Below are 16683 nucleotides of genomic sequence, written 5' to 3' on the forward strand. Positions count from 1 at the left end.
AAATGTGATTGACTCTGCCGTCTGGTGGGCCGAAGCATCTGATTATTCCCAGATTATTTCAATATCTCATATTTTCACAATCAAAGCCCAATGATTTCATTGCTGACCAACTATCTGCCATGTTATTTTACATTGATCCTAATGTGATTGCAACACATTTCCATGTAAATATATCTGAGATACCTTACATTGAACATTCAAGGGTTGCTGAGAGACAATGTTTGGAGAGCTTTGGGAACAAAGATTGCGACAGGAGTTTATTAAATTTGCGCAGCATATCACATCACAGACACTTGTCAGTGGGTAATGCAGTGAGGGAGGAGTGTTCTGATTTGATCAGACAATCAGCATCCGGCAGACACTGTGCTGCCAGTACATTTGAGGATCCAGTCGGATGACATCGTGATCATGAGGATACAGATTTTCAAGATCCATGGAGGTGAGTTTGTCATTCGAAAACTGACACTTACTTTTCCTCTCACATTAGTTACAGTATGAATGAGGTATCAGTAAAAAAAGATGGGTTATTCATAAAACTTTACCACAACAGAATGTATCATCTACTTTTACCCCCTATGAAATTAATATTGAATAGCATCTATTCACTCTTTTAATGTATATCGTGTTAACATTCTAAGTAAATTCTGAATTATTCAGAACACAGGTGATACATTTAACAGTAACTAACGTTTTATAAATAACCCCAAAGTTGAGGCTTATGTTTTATACAGGTGAACAATCAAATCAAATCAAAACACAAAAGCAGACAAAAAGATGGCTGACGTGTAGTGTTTCCTACTGCTGACAGATAATGTTGGAAAGTTAGTATCTCGTGGGACATCTCATGAGATATTTTTATGGAACACCTTTTCGGTAACACACAGTGCCTTCAGAAAGTATACATATCCCTTGACTTAATCCACATTTTGTTGGAATAACTATTAAATAGCTTTTTGTTCTCACCCATCTACACACAATACCCCATAATGACAAAGTGAAAATGTATTGAAAATAAAATACAGAAATATCTCATTTACATAAGTTTTCCTACCCCTGAGTTAATACGTGTTAAAATCCCCTTTGGTAACGATTACAGCTGGGAGTTTTTCTGGGTAAATATCTAAGAGCTTTGCACACCTGGATTGTACAATATTTGCCTAATATTCTTTTCAAAATTCTTCAAATTGGTTGTTGATCATTCCTAGACAACCATTTTCAAGTCTTGCCATAGATTTTAATGCAGATTTAAGTCACAACTGTAATTCGGCCACTCAGGAACATTCACTGTCTTCTTGGTAAGCAACTCCAGTATAGATTTGGCCTTGAGTTTTAGGTAATTGTCCTCTGAAAGGTGAATTCATCTCCCAGTGTCTGGTGGAAAGCAAATTGAACCAGGTTTTTCTCTAGGACTTTGCTTGTGCTTAGCTCCATTTCATTTATTTATTATCCTGAAAAACTCCCCAGTCCTTAACAATTACCAGCATACCCATAACATGATGCAATCACCACTCTGCTTGAAAATATGTAGAGTGGTTCTAAGTAATGTGTTCTATTGGATTTGCCCCAAACATAACACTTTGCATTCAGGACAAAGGTGAATTTGCAAACAGGATGCATGATTTGGAATATTTGTATCCTCTATAGGCTTCCTTCTCTTCACTCTGTCAATTAGGTTAGTATTGTGGAGAAAGTGTAAGTGTGGGGTACAAAGATGAGGTAGTCATTAAAAAATCATGTTAAACACTATTATTGCACACAGAGTGAGTCCATGCAACTTATTATGCAACTTGATAAGCACATTTTTACTCCTGGACTTATTTAGGCTTGCCGTAACAAAGGTGTTGAATAATTAACTCAAGACATTTCAGCTTTTAATTTTTTATGAATTTGTTAAAATGTCGACATTTGACATTATGGGGTATTGTGTGTAGGCCAGTGACCAAAATATCAATTTAATCAATTTTAAATTCAGGCAGTAACACAGCAAAATGTGGAAAAAGGCACTGTATTGCAGCAATAGCCCCACAAGTGATGTTACACATTCCAACACACCCTTTTCTCTTTCCAGTTGTGCCGTGAGTCTCCAAGTGTCTGTGACTGATGAAGTAGGCTAATCGCCATGCCGATCACTCATCTGTTGCTGTCTGTTTACATTGCCACCTTCCTGATCGGGGTACCTGCCAACATCCTAGCATTCTGCACCTTTTGCCAAAAGGTGCGCCGCAAACCTGCCCCCATCGACATCCTGCTACTCAACCTGACCATCTCTGACCTCATCTTTCTCGCTTTCCTGCCTTTCAAGATGAAGGAGGCTGTTGATGATATGAACTGGAACCTCCCCTTCTTCTTGTGTCCAGTCACTGGTTTCCTGTTCTACTCCACCATCTACAACAGCACCCTCCTCCTGACCGCGGTGAGTGTGGAGCGCTACCTTGGTGTGGCCTTCCCTATCAGATACGCCCTGTGTCACAGGCCACGCTATGCTGTGGTGGCCAGCATCATATGTTGGGTGGTGTCATCACTGAACCTTAGCGTCGTGTACATTGTGCCCTGCTCCCACTGGATATATAGCAATGGGACCAATATGGACGATCCTCCGACAACGTGCTACCTGAACTTCACCAAAGACCAGCTCAGCATCCTTCTCCCAGTGCGTCTGGAGCTATTCCTTGTCCTCTTCTGCGTCCCCTTCCTGGTCTGCACCTTCTGCTATGTCAACTTCATCCGTATCCTGTCTCGGCTGCCCAATATCGGGCGGCGGCGGCGCCTGCGGGCCATTGGGCTGGCACTGGGCACCCTGTTGGTGTTTGCCCTCTGCTTTGGGCCCTACAACGTATCCCACGTGGTGGGGTTCGTCCGGAAAGACAGCGAGAGTTGGAGGGATGTAGCATTGCTCTCCAGTACCCTCAACGCCTGCCTGGACCCCATCATCTTCTACTTCTCCTCGGTGGCTGTCAGGAGCATGCTCAGTCACTGCTTCAGGAGCTTCGTGGCTACACTACACATTTTAAAGTGTGAGAGGGGTCAAGTCTGATAGGGGTCAGCCTCCAAGACTGATAAATACAGAAAAACATTCCCCCTTGAGTGTTTATGTTCCAATTAGTCATGCATGGAGATTTATGTATGTTCAGTGCAATTATGTATATTATATGTATTAGGTATATTCTGTTATGTAACTGTTGGCAAAGATAATTTAATTCCTACCTATCATAAATTACGTTCCCTAAAGGTGTAACCATTACCCACACCTCCACAAACCATATTTATATTTAATTTTAAAAATCATGAATAAATCGATCACCCGTATTAAATTGTTTATATTACAGGACATGTGCTCTAACCAGTAGGTAACATCCAATAAAAAATATACTTGTTTTATGGGGCTTTGAATAAATCAATTAGAACCAGAAGCTGTAAGAGCACAGAGGTGGGTGTGAAAGAGGTCCAATTTTGAGTTAATTTTGTTTAACAAGCGTGTAAAGCAGGATGTGCAAACATGGGGAGATTATACAGCGCTGAGTCACAGCGTCTCATGCTTGTCTTTCCGTTGCTAGAAATTTGTGCCTTTGTGCGGCTCTTGATACAGAGAACTGCTCTTTATAGTGTCCTGTGAACTAGTTATGTTCGTTATTAGTTTACAAATTGTACACTCAGTAACATTATAGATTCAATGGGATTGAATTCAGAGGGAAATAAATGAGTGCCTTGTTTGACAAGGCAGATTGACAATTAGGGCTGACCCCATTTAGTCGACTGGTCAGTTGTTTGGTCGATAGGCTGTTGTTCGACAGAGATGTTTTAGTTTTTTTTTAGTTGAGGGCTCAATTTTTTTGTTTTATGCCACACGAGACACCCGCCTGTTTCGTGCCTGTCTCAGTGGACTAATCCATTACGGAGGCCGCAGGGATGGCACAGTCCATCACTCTAAGACATATATGTGCTACAGTGGAGGTTTGTGGGAGGAGCTATAGGAGGACAGGCTCATTGTAGTGGCCGGAATGGAAAAAACTGAACAGAGTCAAAAATGTGGTTTCCATATGTTTGTGTTTGATACCGTTCCATTTATTCCATTCCAGCCACTACAATGAGCCTGTCCTCCTATACCTCTTCCCACCAGCCTCCACTGATGTGCTACTGAAATTCGACATGGTAATATTATGTACGAACAATGGTGCAACACTAATAACTTATATTTTATAACAAATGTGATTTCCTTAATTGTATGTTTATTACTGTTAACATATAATGCCAAACATCCCCTTTCATTTAACTGTGTATTCGCCAGATTTTTTTGCAGACGGCACATTTGTAGCCTAAGACTTCTTCTGGTTATATTGATCTCGGGCTCCTTGAGTCGGTCAACAAAGATTATTTTCAGTCGGGGACAGCCCTATTGGCAATACAAGACAAATCAGCTACAAGCTCCAAATTACACAGCAACTACACTGAATATACCAAACATTAGGAACACCTTCCAAGTATTGAGTTGCAACCCCCCACCCCCCTCAGAACAGCCTCAATTCATCACGGCATGGACTCTACAAGGTGTCAAAAGGGTTCCACAGGGATGCAGACCCATGTTGACGCAAATGCTTCTCACAGTTGTGTCAAGTTGGCTGGATGTCCTTTGGTTGGTGGACCATTCTTGATACACACGGGAAACTGTTGAGCGAGAAAAACACAGCAGCATTGCAGTTCTTGACACAAACTGATGCGCCTGGCAACTACTACCATATCCTGTTCAAAGGCACTTACATGTTTTGTCTTGCTCATTCACCCTCTGAATGGCACAAATACACAATCCATGTCTCAATTGTCTGAAAGCTTTAAAAATTATTCTTTAACCAGTGTCCTCCCCTTCATCTACACTGATTGAAGTGGATTTAACAAGTGACATCAAGTCAAGGCTCTGGCTGTGCCACTCAAGTACATTCAGAGACTTGTCCCGAAGCCCTCCTGCGTTGTCTTGGCTGTGTGCTTAGGGTCGTTGTCCTGTTGGAAGGTAAACCTTCGCCCCAGTCTGTGGTCCTGCGCGCTCTGGAGCAGGGTCTCATCAAGGATCTCTCTGTACTTTGCTCCATTCATCTTCCCCTCGATCCTGACTAGTCACCCAGTCCCTGCTGCTGAAAAAATTCCACACAGCATGATGCTGCCACCACACTTCACCGTGCCTGGTTTCCTCCAGGCGTGACGCTTGGCATTAAGGCCAAATAGTTCAATCTTGGTTTAATCAGACCAGAGAATCTTGTATCTCATGTTCTGAGAGTCCTTTAGGTGTCTTTTGGCAAATTCCAAGTGGGCTTTCGTGTGCGTTTTACTGAGGAGTGTCTTCTGTCTGGCCACTAAAGGCCTGATTGGTGGAGTGCTGCAGAGATGTTTGTCTTTCTGGAAGGTTCTTCCATCTCCACAAAGGAACTCTGGGGATCTGTCAGAGTGACCATCGGGTTCTTGGTCACCTCCCTGACCAAGGCCCTTCTCCCCCGTTTGCTCAGTTTGGCCGGGTGGCCAGCTCTAGGAAGAGTCTTGGTGGTTCCTAACTTCTATTTAAAAATGATGGAGGCCACTGTGTTCTTGGGGACCTTCAATGCTGCAGACATTTTTTGTTACCCTTCCCCAGATATGTGCCTCGACACAATCCTGTCTCGGAGCTCTATGGACAATTCCTTCGACCTCATGGCTTGGTTTTTGCTCTGACAACTTAGGGACCTTATATAGACAGGTGTGTGCCTGCCTTAATCATGTCCAATCAATTGAATTTTCCACAGGTGGACTCCAAGTTGTAGAAACATCTCATGGATGATCAATGGAAACAGGATGCACCGGAGCTCAATTTCCATTCTCATAGCAAAGGGTCTGAATACTTATGTAAATAAGGTATTACTTTTTTATTTTTTATAAATTAGCACAAATAAAGGCTTTTTTATTATGGGGCATTGTGTGTAAATTGATGAAGACAATTTTTTATTTAATCCATTTTAGAATAAGGTTGTAACGTAACAAAATGTGGAAAAAGTCTGAATACTTTCCGAATGCACTGTATACGTTGTATACCTGTTGTGTGAGTAGCTGGTTGTCCGCCTGAACTCTCAACATCTCTTTGAAGTGGTCCTGCAGTCGTTGGTTTTTCTGTCTCAGCTCCCAGAAGTAGTCACACACTTTCGACAAGATCCCTCCTTTCTTCTAGAGAGAAGAGGTTGCACATTACTTAAATTGTAAGAAAACATGATTTCGCACAATCTGCCATTGTGGGTGAGTTTCTCGGACACAGATTAAGCATACACTGAACTGAGTGTTTCGATTGAGCATGCTTTCTAGTCCAGGACTAGGCTTAATTTGTGTCCAGGAAACCATCCCATAAAGTCTGTAAATGTCTTAAATGATATAATTGACCACACTCACTGCTCCAGTCTTAGTACTGTCTATGTTGCAGTCTAGGATGATCTTTGAGAGAGTGATGATCCGGCTGTTAATCTTGTCTCTTCTCCGCCTCTCCACTGAAAATACAAGAATCCCATAGCTTAGTTGTTAAAGCTACAGTGGTTCTTCCTGTAAAAGTTGTGTCATACTGCAGCACACCTTGCTGGCTGCCGCAGAATTCTAAGGCACGTTATTTAATTGTCAGCCATTGTTGCCATTAATGCGAGTTAGTTCGACCACCAGAGGGCATCTTTGAGAAGCATTTGGCAGTCTTCAATATTGGCTGTACTAGAGAATTGAAAAGCTTTTTTTGTAAGAACATAGTACACTGCTCAAAAAAATAAAGGGAACACTTAAACAACACAATGTAACTCCAAGTCAATCACACTTCTGTGAAATCAAACTGTCCACTTAGGAAGCAACACTGATTGACAATAAATTTCACATGCTGTTATGCAAATGGAATAGACAAAAGGTGGAAATTATAGGCAATTAGCAAGACACCCCCAAAAAAGGAGTGATTCTGCAGGTGGTGACCACAGACCACTTCTCAGTTCCTATGCTTCCTGGCTGATGTTTTGGTCACTTTTGAATGCTGGCGGTGCTCTCACTCTAGTGGTAGCATGAGACGGAGTCTACAACCCACACAAGTGGCTCAGGTAGTGCAGTTCATCCAGGATGGCACATCAATGCGAGCTGTGGCAAAAAGGTTTGCTGTGTCTGTCAGCGTAGTGTCCAGAGCATGGAGGCGCTACCAGGAGACAGGCCAGTACATCAGGAGACGTGGAGGAGGCCGTAGGAGGGCAACAACCCAGCAGCAGGACCGCTACCTCCGCCTTTGTGCAAGGAGGTGCACTGCCAGAGCCCTGCAAAATGACCTCCAGCAGGCCACAAATGTGCATGTGTCAGCATATGGTCTCACAAGGGGTCTGAGGAGCTCATCTCGGTACCTATTGGCAGTCAGGCTACCTCTGGCGAGCACATGGAGGGCTGTGCGGCCCCACAAAGAAATGCCACCCCACACCATGACTGACCCACCGCCAAACCGGTCATGCTGGAGGATGTTGCAGGCAGCAGAACGTTCTCCACGGCGTCTCCAGACTCTGTCACGTCTGTCACATGTGCTCATGTGCTCAGTGTGAACCTGCTTTCATCTGTGAAGAGCACAGGGCGCCAGTGGCGAATTTGCCAGTCTTGGTGTTCTCTGGCAAATGCCAAACGTCCTGCACGGTGTTGGGCTGTAAGCACAACCCCCACCTGTGGACGTCGGGCCCTCATACCACCCTCATGGAGTCTGTTTCTGACCGTTTGAGCAGACACATGCACATTTGTGGCCTGCTGGAGGTCATTTTGCAGGGCTCTGGCAGTGCACCTCCTTGCACAAAGGCGGAGGTAGCGGTCCTGCTGCTGGGTTGTTGCCCTCCTACGGCCTCCTCCACGTCTCCTGATGTACTGGCCTGTCTCCTGGTAGCGCCTCCATGCTCTGGACACTACGCTGACAGACATAGCAAACCTTTTTGCCACAGCTCGCATTGATGTGCCATCCTGGATGAACTGCACTACCTGAGCCACTTGTGTGGGTTGTAGACTCCGTCTCATGCTACCACTAGAGTGAGAGCACCGCCAGCATTCAAAAGTGACCAAAACATCAGCCAGGAAGCATAGGAACTGAGAAGTGGTCTGTGGTCACCACCTGCAGAATCACTCCTTTTTTGGGGGTGTCTTGCTAATTGCCTATAATTTCCACCTTTTGTCTATTCCATTTGCACAACAGCATGTGAAATTTATTGTCAATCAGTGTTGCTTCCTAAGTGGACAGTTTGATTTCACAGAAGTGTGATTGACTTAGTTACATTGTGTTGTTTAAGTGTTCCCTTTATTTTTTTGAGCAGTGTATATGGGATTGATTTTAAGACATGTAACTTAATTAATTTGATTCATATTATGGTGTTTCTATTCCAAGAAAAACGAAACCCTCAGGGTTTCCGTTAGGAAACTATGGCGCTGTATAACGTGACCTTTATTTAATTAGGCAAGTCAGTTAAGAACAAATTCTTATTTACAATGACCGCCTACACCGGCCAAACCTGGGCCAATTGTGCGCCGCCCTATAGGACTCCCAATTGTGATACAGCCAACCTAACTAAGAAATACATTTGACGAAACAATTCTCCCCCTACCCTCCTTGGCAAGAGTCTATTGTCCTGCTAATAGCCCATAATGGCACTGTACAATGTGACCGATCGGGAGTAGGCTACAGTAGTACAGTAAGAGCAAAATAATCCTAACATTTCCACACCCTAATTGTAGTCTAACCAATACCCAAACGGTGATTCAGTGAAAATAAAAATCTCACTGATTTATCAAGACCAGTCCCCATGCTTGTCTCAGAGCAGCGCTGTATTGACCTCTGAATGCTGTCTTTTCCTCCCTTCCACTTGCTTCTTCCATTAATTTTGAAAGAGTATTTTCCAGTAAGCATAATCTGTGCTCTAACTCCCCCTTGCGCTAGTCTGCAGCAGTGACGCAGTGACAAAGGGTACCGTACTAAACCACAAATTACCTCTAAATCCCGCAGCATAATCTCAAAACTTTTAGTTGAGCAACCACTGTACAGCATGAGCCATACTCCCATTCGGAGGCTAGTCAATTTCCGCTTACACAAGATAATCAAAATCATTTTGGAAATGACATGAAAACATTTAGTAAGGCTTCTCCTTTTTCTCTCTATGTCCATAGTAAGTCTGAACTTTTACTTTTAAGTCTCCATTTGCCAGATAAATTATTTTTTACTTTCATTGTGTTGTGCTCTTCTCATCCCAAGGTGCCCGTGGGCCATCCATCTTCCTGCATAGAGAGACTAAGACAAATAAATGGTAAAACTTAATGTCACCGTTACCCACTGTAAAACCTACGCTCATAAAAAGAAACAAATTGACAGTGTATTCAAATACATTGTCCACAAATCCAAATTAGAATGATAAACAAATTGACTATAGTACTTTTGCAATTAGGATTTGCCTTTATTTCTCGTACTGCATTTAAGACACCATTTATTTTACATGGCAACACTTCACATTTGTGCACAACAGTTGGAACAATCTACTTGAAGACGTTGCTCCTACTTTATTTGGATAGTCCAGATAGTGTGTTGATAGTATGACCATCTGTTGATAAGCAACTGCTTGAGAAGGTAAGGGTTAAGTTTAGGGTTAGGATAAGGGTAAGGGTTAGTTGAAATGTTACTGATAGTCCATCTGTAGTTGCTCTACAGACTATTTCAAATAAAGTGTTACCGAGACGTTTCTTTGCCCCATTGAAGAGGACTCCTTCGCTCATCCTATAACCCAAATCTAAATATACCATACATCACGTTCACCTGACAGGGACACTAAGATGTATGATTCATCACGACCGGTGGATTAATCACACGTCTGTCTAACAAAGATGGGAGGGGGGCAGTTTTAGGGGATGCAAGCAAACGTAGTCCTCACCAATTTAAACTGCCATGCTGTAGAGTCTACTTTTCACCAAGGTCTCTGGGGATGGCAGGTAAGTGGGACAGTTTTTGTTTTCTCCCATTTGAATGTATTTTTATGTCATGATACACACAATCACAAACCAATCATGCCAAAATTGGAGGGTAAATACAGATGGGATCATTTCCTGAAGGTTTAGCTAGGGAAAGTCCATTCCAATGTGGAGTTGGGAGGGAGAAGTGAGGCGAACCACATAGATGGGGGAGCATTGTGGTTCGATGAATGTGTATGGAACACTAAATTGTGTGGCAGGTGAAGCTGTACGTGTGTGTGCGAGGGGCAATGGTCCGTGGAGTGCCAGCTTGCAACACATCAGGTGGGCTCATCATCACATTGAAGTGACCTGGTGTCAGAGAGAGGTCTTACAAATCAGGGATTTATAGGATTCTCAAGAAAGACTAGTGACTTAACGTCTCTGGCCCTATTGTGATAAAGGCAATACTCAAAACTAATTTCAGTCAAATAAATGCAACTTTTAGCTGTTTTTTAATGGACTGTATTAATTACTGTGTTGAATGTGGGACATATTTTGCGACAGACCATTGCCAGGCAACAGTCAGACACGCGAGAGAGTGAATGGGAGGACAACCCTTTCGAACGCCATGAACTAGCAAGACAGCTATTGATTGTTTTACAAAGTTGTTGTAACGCGGTCTGAGTAAACCAAAGTGATGAACTGTTAGCTAGTCCCGCATCCCTGACCACCGTGGGGACAGCATTGGAATTGTTTCTGGTTCAACAGTCATCGGATGGTCTCTGCTTTTTGATGCTGTGAGAGACGGAGCTCGTGTGTGATGTGAGTCGCATTAGCCACTGGTTGTGGTAAAACAAGAGAACAACTGTAGCTATATAATTAGCTACATTGGGACCAGTCCCGTTTAGTCGAGGAGTTTTTTTTTTTTTACTGTGTTTGAATGGGACAGCCACCGGCCAGTTCGACTGTTGTTGCACTCGCGCGCTTCTCATCGGTCACTCGTAGTTGATCTGGATTCAGGGCCGTGAGTATTCTACTTATTTGATTGGTTTAAAGGGTATCCCCACTGTTTATATGAGTGCTCTTAGGTATTAAAACCTGGTACCAGGTCCTTATTAATTAAAAGTACATAGATGTGACTGAAATGTGTTGATAATTGTTAGTTTTTGATTGAAACTGAATTGGTACGTCTTGATTTTTATAATAATTAATAACTTTACATCTTGTTTGTTGTGATCATTCTTTTATCATAGTTCAAGGGATATCCATTTGTTTCTTTTCACTGTCTGGGCATCTTACTAGTAAGTAAAAACATGTCTTTAGGGGTACATTACTTATTAGGCGGAGGCACTGAACTACAGTATTTATGGTTATGCCCATACATGTTTACACACATTAACCTTCACATGCTATTTACAGACTAAATACTGCCACACCTAGATACTAGGTCAAAACTGATTAGAACAAAGGTCCCTTAGAAGACGGGGTTAAAAACTGAATTTGAAAATATATATATATATAATAATAAATAATAATAAAGAGTGACCTCCGTAATTATTGTGACAGTGACACATTTTTGTTGTTTTGGCTCTGTACTCAAGCACTTTGGATTTCAAATGATACAATGACTATGAGGTCAGCTTTCATTTGAGGGTATTTTCATACATATCGGGTAAACCATTTAGAAATTACAGCACTTTTTGTACATAGTCCCCCCATTTTAGGGGATGAAAAGTATTGGGACAAATTCACTTACTGTATATGTGTATTAAAGTAGTCAAACGTTTTGTATTTGGTCCCATATTCCTAGCACGCAATGATTACATCAAGATTGTGACTCTACAAACCTGTTGGATGCATTTGCTGTTTGTTTTGGTTGTGTTCCAGATCATTTTGTGTCCAATAGAAATTAATGGTAAATAATGTATTGTGTCATTTTGGAGTCACTTTTATTGTAAACAAGAATATAATATGATTTTAAACACTTCTACATTAATCTGGATGCTACCATGATTACGGATAGTCCTGAATGAATTGTGAATAATGACGAGCGAGAAAGCCACTCACCTCCGGCCTGTGTAAATGTTGGGTCAGCCTGCACCGACACGGCTTTGGCTGCCCCATCTCTGACTGTGTCAGCAGAGAAATAGACAAAACGCATCTCCTCTCCCACCATCTCCTCCGCAGGACTACCCCCATTACTGAAGGGGTTCTGAATGACAAGAGAGGAGAGAGGTAAATTAAACATCAATACTTCCCTAAAATTATAGTGTGTACGCCATGCGTGCACACACACACACATGTGCTACTGCTTGCTGTGCTCCAGTAAATGCAGCAGTGGAGACCACACTGACTGCCCCAGTCCTGTCGCCTGCTGCCTCTAGCTGGTCATCTGTAACCTAGACCACATGATAGGTCAACTGGAGTGAAGAAAGTCAAGGGGAGGTGGTCAAGACATGAATATGCCAAACATTTCATATAGAATCAGAATCCAAGTACATTTACATGTACCAGGAATTTGACCTGGTGAAATGGTGTGGACAACCATAAATAGAATATACAATCAGAAAGAATATAGAGTTTGGGGAGTTTGGGGAAGGCCCTTTACTGTTTCAGCATGACCATGCCCCCGTGCACAAAGCGAGGTCCGTACAGAAATGGTGTGGAAAAACTTCCCTGTACTGCACAGAGCCCTGACCTCAACCCCATTGAACACCTTTGGGATGAATTGGAAGGCTGACTGCGAGCCAGGCCTGATAGCCAACATCAGTGCGCAAACTCACTAATGCTTGTGGCTGAATGGAAACAAGTCCCTTCAGCAATGTTCCAACATCTAGTAACAAGCCTTCCCAGAAGAGTGGAGGCTGTTATAGCAGCAAAGGAGGGGATCAACAGTTTGGAATGAGATGTTCGACGAGCAGGTGTTCACATACTTTTAGTGTACATTCATTTAGTGTACATTTACAATGGGATTTTACATAAAAAGTTACGTGTGTACACAGGTTTTCTGTAATTTGTCTTAAAATTGACATAAAACAGAATATCATTATACACTGCTCAAAAAAATAAAGGGAACACTTAAACAACACAATGTAACTCCAAGTCAATCACACTTCTGTGAAATCAAACTGTCCACTTAGGAAGCAACACTGATTGACAATAAATTTCACATGCTGTTGTGCAAATGGAATAGACAAAAGGTGGAAATTATAGGCAATTAGCAAGACACCCCCAATAAAGGAGTGATTCTGCAGGTGGTGACCACAGACCACATCTCAGTTCCTATGCTTCCTGGCTGATGTTTTGGTCACTTTTGAATGCTGGCGGTGCTCTCACTCTAGTGGTAGCATGAGACGGAGTCTACAACCCACACAAGTGGCTCAGGTAGTGCAGCTCATCCAGGATGGCACATCAATGCGAGCTGTGGCAAGAAGGTTTGCTGTGTCTGTCAGCGTAGTGTCCAGAGCATGGAGGCGCTACCAGGAGACAGGCCAGTACATCAGGAGACGTGGAAGAGGCCGTAGGAGGGCAACAACCCAGCAGCAGGACCGCTACCTCCGCCTTTGTGCAAGGAGGAGCACTACCAGAGCCCTGCAAAATGACCTCCAGCAGGCCACAAATGTGCATGTGTCAGCATATGGTCTCACAAGGGCTCTGAGGATCTCATCTCGGTACCTAATGGCAGTCAGGCTACCTCTGGCGAGCACATGGAGGGCTGTGCGGCCCCACAAAGAAATGCCACCCCACACCATGACTGACCCACCGCCAAACCGGTCATGCTGGAGGATGTTGCAGGCAGCAGAACGTTCTCCACGGCGTCTCCAGACTCTGTCACGTCTGTCACATGTGCTCATGTGCTCAGTGTGAACCTGCTTTCATCTGTGAAGAGCACAGGGCGCCAGTGGCGAATTTGCCAATCTTGGTGTTCTCTGGCAAATGCCAAACGTCCTGCACGGTGTTGGGCTGTAAGCACAACCCCCACCTGTGGACGTCGGGCCCTCATACCACCCTCATGGAGTCTGTTTCTGACCGTTTGAGCAGACACATGCACATTTGTGGCCTGCTGGAGGTCATTTTGCAGGGCTCTGGCAGTGCTCCTCCTGCTCAAAGGCGGAGGTAGCGGTCCTGCTGCTGGGTTGTTGCCCTCCTACGGCCTCCTCCACGTCTCCTGATGTACTGGCCTGTCTCCTGGTAGCGCCTCCATACTCTGGGCACTACGCTGACAGACACAGCAAACCTTCTTGCCACAGCTCGCATTGATGTGCCATCCTGGATGAGCTGCACTACCTGAGCCACTTGTGTGGGTTGTAGACTCCGTCTCATGCTACCACTAGAGTGAGAGCACCGCCAGCATTCAAAAGTGACCAAAACATCAGCCAGGAAGCATAGGAACTGAGAAGTGGTCTGTGGTCACCACCTGCAGAATCACTCCTTTATTGGGGGTGTCTTGCTAATTGCCTATAATTTCCACCTTTTGTCTATTCCATTTGCACAACAGCATGTGAAATTTATTGTCAATCAGTGTTGCTTCCTAAGTGGACAGTTTGATTTCACAGAAGTGTGATTGACTTGGAGTTACATTGTGTTGTTTAAGTGTTCCCTTTATTTTTTTGAGCAGTGTATATCATTGCAATCAGTAGATTTCAGGGAACACCCATATTAGTTTTTACTGTTTACATGTAAACTATTGGAACTAGCTATGAAACAATGTACAAACAGTAATAAGTTGGAACACGTTTTCAACAGTAGTAAGTTGGCACACGTTTTCACCACTTTTCTACTATGATTTTAAGGGATATGTGCGGACAACCATAAATAGAATATACAATCTTCTCCTGTCTTATCCAGTGTCCTGTGTGAATTTAAGTATGCTCTCTCTAATTCTCTCCTTCTCTCTTTCTTTCTCTCTCTCGGAGGACCTGAGCCCTAGGACCATGCGTCAGGACGACCGGGCATGATGACTCCTTGCTGTCCCCAGTCCACCTGGCCTTGCTGCTGTTCCAGTTTCAACTGTTCTGCCTGCGGTTATGGAACCCTGACCTGTCCACCGGACGTGCTGTTTTCAACTCTTAATGATCGGCTATGAAAAGCCAACTTTCACGAAGGTGAAGACTAGACCAAACATTCACAGTCTGCAGCTGGTGTGTAAAGTAGTCTAGGACAATTGACCAAAGACGGGAGGGAAGAACAGTTCCCTCTCACCACCGTGTGGTACACCTGAAGGATCCATCCTAAAAACACTCCAGAACTAATGAAGTCTACAACTGAGAAGGACATTGTGACCTCTGGTGGACAACCAGAGACTTACATCGATCTACTCCCCATAGACGGACCGAGTGGTTTCAACAGAGAGGCGACAGAGAAAGACATCTAAGCGTAAATATGTTGCATTTCTAATCCGAATGAGCGGTTGTTAGGGTGCTAAATATTCATATTTACGGTGAGCGTAGGTTTCCAAATGTATGTACGATAAGTCCACTCTCTTTGTCTCTCCCGCTCTTTATCTTTCCCACCCCCTTTCCATTATGTAACAAGCAGTCATATCGGGTTAGTCCACTAGGGACTGTTTTCATTGCATTATGTTAGTAATCAATAACCTATACTGTGTGTGTGTGTTTGTATTTCTGTGTGATTATTTAGTTAGTAAATAAATAATTAAGCCAATTTGTGTATCGCAGATTCATCACTTAGGTAAGGCTTTGTGCAGATTTACCAAGTCAACGATGTTCAGAATGAGACTGAGGTAATAACTAATAATTGACTGTTACTGTTGTAAGAGATATTTATATTATCTTTAGAGCTTAAGTCTGGACATAGTAACTCGTTAAAGAACTGCTATGGTGCCCCAAATTCCTAATGAGTTAATTGTTACATGATTAATCGAGTAATAATTCAATGTAGTAGGTAATTATTCGATAAATAGCAGTCATCACATTAATGATAGTAACGTCACAACACTCTGATCCGGTGGAAACGTCATAAAATAGGCCTATTTGATTACTTCTTGCGCAAATAGCCTACAGTTATGTCTGTCCGGAGCTCGCTGGACCGGGAAAATCTGAGGGCCCAGAATATTTTATACATTTTATACAATGTTTCAAGTTTGCTAGTGCAAATTCAGGCCAGACCCAAGATAATTGTTCATACAACGTTTAAGGTTTGTTGGTAGGATATTTATTTTTATCAGGATATTTTCTATCTGCAGGCTGCAATGTTTTTATTTGTTGACTTTATGTAGGCTATTTTTACATAGTTGACAATATAAATTACTTTTACAATTTTGATTAACTACATAATGCTTTTGAAATAAAGACTTTATTATAAATGAAATGAAACTGTTCCATGAAAATGTGCATATAAAAATCATAACAAGAAATGGTAAGATAAAATGGAAAATGTTGTCGACCCCTGGTGTAGGCTATTAGGAAACTTAACAGCAGGAGCGAAGGCCAGCAGCCAAATTTAAACCAAGCAATTGGTCGAAAGAACAGAAGACCCTAGGTTGACCAAGACTTTTTATATTTTTTATTGGGGACACCCCTAGAACCATTTCCCTGTTTGACCGCTAGGTTTTATGGGTGTTATGACTCATACTGTGGTACTTTGTCTCATTTGTTGCAGAACCACACACAAATCCAACTTCTTAGTCTATTTTTCAGCGACCATATTGGAAATGACCACCAGGGGGCTAACGGACAAAATCTGTGATGGCAATTTAGCCAAAATTACTTATTTAGACATGCCCTAGCTGTG

General features: G+C 42.9%; 2 protein-coding genes across 2 annotated transcripts; one reads left to right on the forward strand and one right to left on the reverse strand.

Moving 5' to 3' along the window:
• Positions 1–2119: 2119 nt before the first annotated feature.
• On the forward strand, positions 2120–3034 carry LOC120022392 (free fatty acid receptor 3-like). Its single transcript, XM_038966280.1, has one exon. The coding sequence runs from the start codon at positions 2120–2122 to the stop codon at positions 3032–3034; it is 915 nt and encodes a 304-aa protein (XP_038822208.1).
• A 341-nt stretch (positions 3035–3375) lies between these two features.
• usf2 (upstream transcription factor 2, c-fos interacting) lies at positions 3376–15207 on the reverse strand. The gene is given in 10 exon segments (XM_038966282.1): positions 3376–3411; positions 6052–6180; positions 6400–6494; positions 9211–9233; positions 9235–9264; positions 9912–9960; positions 10216–10299; positions 11998–12153; positions 12230–12350; positions 15133–15207. Coding segments are annotated over 10 exon segments (798 nt in total).
• Positions 15208–16683: the final 1476 nt, after the last annotated feature.

The sequence above is a fragment of the Salvelinus namaycush genome, chromosome 27 (assembly GCF_016432855.1).
Source record: "Salvelinus namaycush isolate Seneca chromosome 27, SaNama_1.0, whole genome shotgun sequence".
In the NCBI taxonomy this organism is placed as follows: Eukaryota; Metazoa; Chordata; class Actinopteri; order Salmoniformes; family Salmonidae; genus Salvelinus; species Salvelinus namaycush.

What these genes read in the sequence shown, in the direction of transcription:
- LOC120022392 (XM_038966280.1), top strand. Translation starts at nt 2,120, where the DNA reads ATGCCGATCACTCATCTGTTGCTGTCTGTTTACATTGCCACCTTCCTG.